General features: G+C 34.1%; 1 protein-coding gene across 1 annotated transcript; it reads right to left on the minus strand.

Annotated features, from left to right (window-relative positions):
* Positions 1-288: 288 nt before the first annotated feature.
* Positions 289-3056, minus strand: LOC107832736 (putative zinc finger protein CONSTANS-LIKE 11). The gene is made up of 3 exons (XM_075218854.1): positions 2248-3056; positions 1434-1658; positions 289-1033 (listed from the first exon to the last, which is right to left on the minus strand). The coding sequence occupies exons 1-3, from the start codon at positions 2830-2832 to the stop codon at positions 761-763; spliced, it is 1083 nt and encodes a 360-aa protein (XP_075074955.1). The 5' UTR covers positions 2833-3056; the 3' UTR covers positions 289-760.
* Between the last annotated feature and the right edge of the window lie 7049 nt (positions 3057-10105).

A 10105-nucleotide genomic window follows, 5' to 3' on the forward strand; every position in this document is an offset into this window, starting at 1 on the left:
ATTAGAAAAGAAATACTTTTATTTACTTACTTATATTTTCAACGCCCTGCACACAGGATATATACATCTCATTCAAGTTTGTTGTCATAACTAAGTCGGTTTGTCATCATAACTAAGTCGGATTGACAGACACAACCAATGACAAATTTTCTAGCTCCGGTACTAGCATAAACTCTTTTAGACTTGTCTCAAAAGAATTTAATGGTTTGAGTATCTTTACATTAAAAATACCTTAACACTAGTTCAAGTTTTGACAAAATGGGATGGCCCAAAATTAGCTACCTTAACTCACATATCCCTTGTTACTAATGGATCATAATCATAAGCCTCCCCAGCCTTAACAAATTTGCCTTTAACTCGTCTTCTCGTATTTGCCCTGACCTTGCGTGAAGCATATCTTATTTGCTTTCTGAACGTGCATGTTGTAAAGGATATATATTAATAATGAAATGTCAATTAAAGGCAAAAAATCACGATTTGCACAACATAATGGAAAATCTCAATTAAGCAAAACATTAGTATTTTGTTATAAAGGGCGGTCCGATGCATTAAGCTTCTGCTATGTGTGGAATTCGACCGGACCGCAAGGGTCTATTGTATGCAGCCTTACCCTGCATTTCTATAAGAGGCTATTTCTACGGCTCAAACCTTTGACCTCCTGGTCATACGACAATAACTTTACCAGTTACGCCAAGACTCCCGTTCATTAGTATTTTGGTATATGGAATAGATTCAAAAACACAAACCAGAATGAATCTACTTACGTTCTAGTTTTCTTTTTCTCATTGTATCTCATCTTGGCTTCATTCCTTGCCCGTAGACAGCTAGTTTCTGAATTCCAATCACAAGGCGGAAAGAGTGGCGAAAACCCACAATCTTGGTACTCAGTTGCGTCACTACTTTCTTTGGTGATGTTGGAGACTGACAATGACCTTGAATGAGCTGGTCCATGTGTAAAAGCTAAGCCAGTATTTCCATTACAACTTGGATTCATAAACATGCCATTAGCAGTTCCACTCACTGAAGATGGTGCCTAACAAGATACACAAAGAAATTACAGTTAAAGATTAAGCACATTTGTTAGTAACATTTTATAAAACAATCTAAAATATGCATTTGTATCATATTCAAGAACAAAGGGCAGTCCGGTGCATGAAGTGTTCCGCGTTTATACAGGGTCCAGGGAAGGGTCAATATCCCAAGGGGTGTGACGTAGGCAGTCTACCCTGATGCAAGCATTAATGGCTGATTCCACGGCTCAATCATGTGACCTATAGGTCTCATCGAGACAACTTTATTACTGCTCCAAGACTCCCCTTCTTGTATCATATTCAAGAACAAGAAACTAAAACATCTACTGTCTAATTCATTTGGTAAATTTTCTCAAAGCTCTTTTAAAGAAGTTATAGCACAGACATAGGTTTGAGAAGTACCTCTACTGCAGTTTCAACATGACTATTAGGCCCAATGACAGATAAATTTTTCTCCATCACTAGGCAACCCAATCCCCTGTCTTCACTATAATATCTTGAATGACTTTGTTGTAAACTGCTGAAAATATTGTAACTAGAATTGGAATTCAATTCGTCCAAATCAACATCTCCCGCAAGATCATTAGCTCCATAAATTTCATGATCTTTAATAGTAGTACAACTTTGCTGCAGCAAATAAATAAAGCACAATTAGTGTATACTGATTATTACTTGTCAACGCATTTCGCAATTAGGGCAGCCTGGTGCACAAAGCATACGGTGTTCACGCAGGATCTGGGGAAAGGTTGTACCCCTAGAGGGTGTGATGTAGGTAGTCTACCCTAATTTCACGATTCGAACCTGTGATTTACAGGTTACATAAAAGTAATTTTAATGTTGCTCCAAACCGCCTCTTCGCAGCGGGTAACACTAATAGTGTGAAAATTCTTGATACTATCAGTTAATGCATTCAGCAATTAGGCATGTCTTTATAGCATAGAGTTTAACTTTTATAAACTGATAATGTAAAAAGAATTTTATACTATCAGGTCACTTAAAAGATAATTATAGGTAACCGTCCATATTAAGTTGAATTAGAAACCTGAAAAATAATGCAAGTACTTGCTACAACAAGTAACACTGATAGTGTGAAAATTGGATTATTCAGAATATATATATATATATATATATATATATATATATATATATATGTAAAAGTCACTAGAACTACTAATGATATAAATACACAATATAAAAAATAAAAAAACATACCAACCTTGGGGAGGCTAGATCCATCTGCGAGTGCTGCTTGATCTATGTTGTAGGTTGTCAAGTATGTGGAATTTGAAGGAATTACAGGAGAAGGAATTGCCCATGGTTCAAACTTCATACAAGAAGCTAATTCATTGAGTTTGCTAGCCACCATTGAGCAATTATTCTCATTGACACTCAATGAGCTAGCAGTATCGAATCTACTAAGATTATGTACATTATTATTATTATTAGACATTTCATCAAAAGTTGTTGACAAAATCTTTGTCATAAACTCAGCTGGAGATGGACATCCACTATAATAATCCAACTTCTGGTGTTGATGCCCTGATACCATATTGCAACCAATCGTATTTGAATCACAGCGTTCACATAAACACATTTCCATAATCATGCAACGTACAATTGCAGGCTCTGAACTGCAATTGTCACAAATGAGAGAACGAACGTGCTTTCGAGATAAACAATTTGCTGAATGTACACTTCCATCACAATGAAAGCAACGCTTAGCTGCATCTGGTTTACAGTACACCACTGCCCTCTCCACCCCACACACATCACATAGAGGCCCCATTAGATCAGACGGCATTCAAAAATTTCGTACCAGACTCAAGAATGTTAACGGTCAATCAATTATGTCTCAATTCCAAACTAAACAAGAAACTCAAACACGATTGATGATTACGGTAAAGTATAAGGTAAAGGAAATTATAGTTATGTGAAAACTACTAACATTATTAACTAACATCAAGAAAGTGGCAACCCATGGATGTGATAAATGAAAAATGAGTCTATTGAGCTAGATGGAGATGTTCTAAGGTTTTAAGAGAAGGGAACGAACAAAAAAATCTACAAGAGAACTATATAGGCACATGTGTTTATTTTCTTGAAAGTTATTTGACACTTTTATTTATCCACGTGCTTTTTTTTAGGTATAGCATTGATTTCCACGTGGAGAAGCGTGAGCTATAAAAGTGATATGGTTGCTGATATGCAAATCAGAATAAGTTACTGGCTTAAACATAGCCTTATGACTCGCTCTGCTTTCTTCTCTATTCTTATGGGATTTTGGCAAATTTGTGCAAAAGGAGGATTATCTGCTAGGTGTCTAGTCACAAGCTGCCACGTCACCAAGGAAATTACAGCGCAGATCCTTGGCTGGCTATTGAGGCACGTGTTGACATGTGAAAATGACACGTGAACATGTGACTTCTTTTGTGGTCAACGAGGCCTCCTCCCTCCAACGTGGCTTTGTTGTGGGCTCCGTGCTTTCCATTGGGCTTTAAATTTAGAATAAGGGATTTTTACATGGAATTTTTACCTCCTATAGCAAAGGTTAACACCTTATTTATTTTAAATAAATATCATTTAAAAAAATTATATTCTATAGATACCTTTTAAGGTTTATAGCAAAATATATAATTTTGGTTACTTCCTAGTCCTAAGCCACTAAATACGCTAATCAGTTACACTATTTTCTTTCTCTCTTTACTTTGATACATCTTATTCTCTTCCCCTCCCATTAAAATTTCTCTGCTACGCCGGCGGTGACAACCGTGTCTTCTTTCAAAGAATTCTTTAAAAATCTGTATTGTTTCGATCCTAATAGTTTACTTGTTTCGTTTGTTTATCACTGTTTTGTGTGTTTGGAGTCTTTAAGTGTCTTCTTTCTTTCGATCCTAATAGTTTAAGTGTCTTCGTTCGTTCGTTTGTTTAAGCTTTCAATTCGTCATTCAAAATCAGACCCAACAAATCAATTTCGTTATTCAAATTCAATCTCTATGGGATTTCGGGTACTGAACCCTCCAATGCCATGGGGGCAAATCCAAAGGAGATGAAGCCTCCGATCGACGACAGCGTGGGAACTTTGAGATTCGGGGTTTTGCTCGATGCCGGATTCGTCGGAAATTAGGGTTTATTTTTTAACAAAGACGATTGATTTTGGGGCTCAATAACTTGATTTTCTGTTAATATATTTCAATGTATTTTCAACGTATCACACTGTATTTCCATGTATTTCATTGTATTCATTGTCTTTTTTTCCATTGTAATTCAATGTATCTCGTTGTATGCCATGTATTTTATTGTATTCACTATCTTTTTTTCTCATTGTATTTCAATATATCCCGCTGTATTCTATGTATTTCATTGTATTCACTATCTCGCTATATGTCATGAATGTATTCATGTTTTTTTAATTAATATAATCTATGTATTCAGATGTATTATATAATTTCTTTAAATATTGCTATGTTTTTGGGGTATTTTTCGATTGAGAATATTTTTTATAACTGAAAATACAAAATTTGTGTGTTATAATTGAGTTTGTTGAGTTATATTAGGAGTCTATTATGTTAATTGATTCACTTTCCGTTTTAAAAATAGTGTAATCCCCTATTATACGCCGTGAATACAGTCGAATACAATAATCTGTCCAGCTGTAATCTCATGTTTCACTCCATGAATACAGTCGAATACACTCGAATAGAACAACTGATTAGCTGGACTTCCCTGATTCACGCCTATTTTTGCTACTGTATTCATGAATACAATAGCTTAAATACATCAAATACATCTTATAACCACATAAAAGTTATCTATAATCTGTAATATAGCAAATGATATCTATAGATGACTAATTACTACTAAAATGTAGTGTTTTATGAAAATTTCTCTTTTTACATTCCTATACACTATTGGAAACTTTATTACCCTTCCTATTCAAGTTTCAATTTAATTACCTCATATATACAAATTTATCAATTATATACACTTTAGGAATTAAATGAGTATCCATTTATATTAAGAATCAATTATTTCTCATCTTTATTCTCTTTCCCCCCATGCTCTCTCTCTCTCTCTCTCTCTCTCTCTTTGTCTTTCTCTATCTCTCAATCCCTAATTCCAGTAATGTAGCAAAGGAAAATATAGCAGCAATTCCACCATTGACAGCCATTAAAAAGCTTTGAAGTTTTGAATTCGACTTTGGGTTTTCAAAAAATATTATTTGTTTCAATTGGGTGTTGTTGCAAACAATTGGGAATTCTCTCTACGTCTCTCTCTATCTCTCGATCCCTAATTCAAGGAATGTAAAACAAATGAAAAGAGAGTAGCAATTCCACAATTGACAGAAATTAAAAAGGTTTAAAGCTTTGGATTCGAATTTGGGTTTTCAAAGACCATTATTTGTTTGGATTGAGTGTTGTTGCAAACAATTGGGAATATCGTTTGGAGTTTATATTTCAATTTTTTGAGGGTGTTTTGGTGAAGATTAGACTTGATTTTGGCTGAATTTTTGATTGGAAGAAGAAGAAGAAGAAGAAGAAGAAGAAGAAGAAGAAGAAGAAGAAGAAGAAGAAGAAGAAGAAGAAGAAGAAGAAGAAAAAGACATGACATACATTATACTGCAGAAATTGTAGTAAAGTTGTGAAAAATTGTATTCTGTTGTTTATATATTTTTTTTTATTTAAATATTGTATGAAAGTTGAACAATATTGTATAAATTTTTTATTTAAGTTGTATGATATTGTAGTTATATATAACTGAGTAGAAATAATTTATGAAAATTGTAGATAAGTTGTATAACATATAATTAGTTGTATGAAATTTATTTTTACTATGTATAAATCAGATACAAAATATACAAAAGACATATTGTATAAAATTTGTATAAAAATTATATTTACGTGGTATGATATTGTAGTTGTATATAACTGGATAGAAATAATGTATGAAAGTTGTAGATAAGTTGTATAATATATAATTAGTTGTATGAAATTTATTTTTACTATGTATAAATCAGATACAAAAAGCAAAGCGTTCTGTTGATTTCTGTTCTACTTGTCTTAACGGGGTGACTCTCGAGCATGACTTTGATTGAATGGTATAACCAGTTAGATTGTGCATTATAACATAATATATTACTGTTTTAATTGCTTGAAAATAACTATGAGGGCATAGGAGATTATTGAAGTAACGTGCAATCTTTACAATTACAATGTACTAAGCCATTTCCTTCAAAAAATGATGAATTGATATCTTTAGATTTTGGAATCGCCCAAATCTAAATAGGCTTGTCTAGCTCACATTATCTCTGCAAAATCCTAAATTCCTTTTACGAATTAATTTCTCCGAGTGGACAGTAATTTCAGCTACAACAACTTTTCTCTTTTCCACCAGTTGTTTTTTCTTGTATCTGTTTTCTTCCCTCTTTCCTGTTACTTGCTCCCTATTTCCTTTTCTGGACACTTTTGAGCATACCATATTGATGATACAGTTATAATTATTTACAGACCGTATTCTCATATATCGAAACTCAGTTTATTTCCAGAAATGGTTAATGTGAAGAAAGGTTTGAAATGCGGTGTCCAAAATTTTACTTCATGCTAGTGAGAAGAAAAACATATTTAAGACGGAAGAAAAATAAGGAAAGAGAAGAGGAGAAAAAAGAAAGAAAAAGGGTGTAACTAAATTCCTTGATTAAAGGCACAAATAATGGATTGGAAGCCTTTTAAAGTGGAATGTATATATTTTGTAGACTAAACATGGGTAGGTCAGGTAATTATGTAAACATGAATATTTTTGGTAATTAAATTTCTAATTTTGTATAGGTATGAAAAAATCCCTTAGAATAAAGATTTTTATCTATTTATACTGCATTATATAAAGTTATTTACCCATCGTAAAAAGGTTATTACTTAATCACACTAGCATATATAATTTATTATTTGTATATAAAATAATATATTAGACTCCAATCTTACCCATTTTAGGATTCATACTTCTCTATTTTTCTTTTCTATATAGATATTTCTCTTTCGGTTCCTCTTTAATTCGGCCTTTGCAGATGAACATGCTCGGAGCTTTCAAGAATAGTGAAGAAAAATGACTCAGCTGGTTAAAAGTCATAGAATATGTACACGAAGCACCAATACAAATGGGTTACCAGAATTATTTTAGATGAATAAACAAACATTGTCAATAAGAGTGGCGTTTGGAACTAAACTGAAACTAATTGATAGGTTATATGTATATCTATGTTATGTTTTGATGATCTAACAAACTTACTGTTAAGAACTAGATAAGGAACTTGATACACATCCTCAAGAACTTAAAGATCAACGAGTCTCCAGTTGGGGACACAGTTCAACTCTTCAGAGCCAAAGGAATAACAAAGGGAACAGATAGCTACCAGTTCCCGAGGAGACTGTACAAGTCAACTCCCCCAGCTGTAAAGTTGATGTCTGCACACACTACAGTACAAAAACAGTGCAATAGTCAACTTTATGGGAAATGTCCTTTACCTAACTTGCTTACAACATCCAAAGTGATGTCACAAATGAATTATTAGCATCAAGCAAGGTAAAAACAAATCACTTGCACATTCAAGAATTGATCAAGCATTCTCTCAAGTCATCCATCAATATTGCAAGTGACTCTCAAGGGAATCAAGAATAAATAACAATATTAACAACGGACCAGCTCCCTGTATCGAGTTATTACATGTCCTTAGTTGTGTTGTACAATTGTTAAAGCACTCTACTTGTAATTCCTACTCAGCTTAGTTAGAAGCATTGTGTAAGAAGTCTTTGTAAATCATAAACTCTTATGTTTGTGTCTTGGCTAGAGTTAGTCGAGTTGTAAAGTCTTTGTAATAGAGTTATTACAAACTGGACTGTAATAGTGTTGTTACAAGTTAGTGAGAGATTAAGAGGTTAATTTCTAGGTTACAATAGTTTGTAATCTAATGTTTGCTAGTGAAGTTGAAATCCTACAAGGGTAAGTCGTGATTTTTGATCCCGTGAGCTGGGAGATTTCCACGTAAAACTCCATCGTGTCATTTACTTATTACATTGTGCATGTGTTCTGCGGGAACTAATAGAGAACCTGGTTCTCTATATAGTTTGGTGGACCTTTAATTTCTATCAATTGGTATCAGAGCGGGTTCTTTCTATCAAGCTAACACCTAGAAAGGATCCTCATGGCTGCTCCGCCAAAATTCGAAGAAGGTCAGTCTACCTACAAACCACCAAGGTTCAACGGCCAATATTATGGATGGTGGAAGATAAGGATGCACGACTTTATCATGGCTGAAGACTCAGAGCTTTGGAATATCATCTGCGATGGACCCTTCGTACCTACAAGATCGTTGGAGACCCCGCAGTGACTATTCCTAAAATTAGAAATGAATATAATGATGCTGACCGCAAGGTCATTGAGAAGAACTTTCGGGCTAAAAAAATTCTTGTCGGTGGGATTGGTCCTGATGAATACAACATGATTTCAACATGCCAATCTGCTAAGGAAATCTGGGAAGCTCTCTAAACAGCTCATGGAGGGACAACCCAAGTTAATTAATCAAATATTGACATGCTGACCATAGAATACGAGCTCTTCAAGATGAAAGATGATGAATCCATCCAGGATATGCATACTTGCTTTACCTCCATCATCAATGAGCTTCATTCTCTGGGAGAAATCATTCCAAGAAATAAACTTGTAAGGAAAATACTCAGTGTTTTGCCTAGTTCCTGGGAAAGGAAAGTCAATGCTATCACAGAGGCAAAGGACCTACAGAAGCTAACCATTGATGAGCTTGTTGGTAATCTGAAAACCTATGAAATGAAGAAGAAAAAGGATAATAAGAGAAGAGATCCCAAAAGGGAGAAGAACCTCGTCCTCAAGATGGACAGCAATGATTCAAGTAGTGAGGATGTTGTTATGGCTTACCTGGCAAAATGATTCCAGAAGATAGTTCGCAGAAATCGAGGCATTCCAAAAAGGGGGAGCTCAGCAAGCCAAAAGGTTATGACCTATGTCATAAGTGCGGTAAGCCAGGACACTTCATCAAGGATTGTACTCTCCTAAAGCAAGATCAATACAAAAATAACACTGACAAAGCAACCAAGAGGAACCTGATTCCTGATAAACGCTTCAAGAGGAAAAATGTCACTGACAATATTGTGAAACAAGCTCTTGCTGCATGGGGAGACTCTTCCAGCGAGTCTGAAGAAGATGATGATCAAGGTGACAGCTCCATGATGACAGTGGAAAGTGAAGCAACTGAGTATGACTCCATTTTTGCCTTGATGGCGCAGTCTGATGATAATGGAGATGACGACGATGATGATGAGATAAACTTTCTAGATGTTCAAAGAAATCTAAAGTCTTATTCTCCGGAAAAAATTATGTCTTTGACAAATATTTTAATTGATGTTTATCACAGTCTTATAAATGATAAAGATACATTAATTGTGGAACTAGGTGAAGCAGAACAGTCTAGAGATGATCTAGTAGTCTTTGTGATTGATTTAAAGGAAACAATTGAGCATTTGGAGAAACAAAAATATGCCTTAACTAAAAAAATTGCAAACATAGAACAAGAAAGAGACGATCTAGTGGTTGTTGTGGTCGATCTAAAAGAGACCATTGAGTTTATTAAAAAGGAGAAAGAAGTCTTAATAGAGAGAGTTGATAGCATTGAGCATGAGAGAGATGGCCTATTAGTAGTGGTGGTAGACCTAAAAGAATTAATTGAGGAACTTAAAATGAAGAATAGGCTTGAGAACACTCAAAAGGAAAATGAAGTTGCAAGTGAGGCGCACCTTAAGCTTGAAAATGAGTTAAAGTATTACACCCCGTAAGTTTAACAACCTTGATATATATATATATATATATATATATATATATATATATATATATATATATATATATATATATATATATATATATATAATACGGTATTTTAAGTGGAACATTTTTGTAAAGAAAAAAATAGTTTGAAAAATCTGATTTTATATAGTTATTAATATTACTACTTTCGAATATATTTTAAACTGTACACACGATATGGGAAAGTTTAT

The sequence above is a fragment of the Nicotiana tabacum genome, chromosome 8 (genome assembly GCF_000715075.1).
Source record: "Nicotiana tabacum cultivar K326 chromosome 8, ASM71507v2, whole genome shotgun sequence".
Classification (NCBI taxonomy): domain Eukaryota; kingdom Viridiplantae; phylum Streptophyta; class Magnoliopsida; order Solanales; family Solanaceae; genus Nicotiana; species Nicotiana tabacum.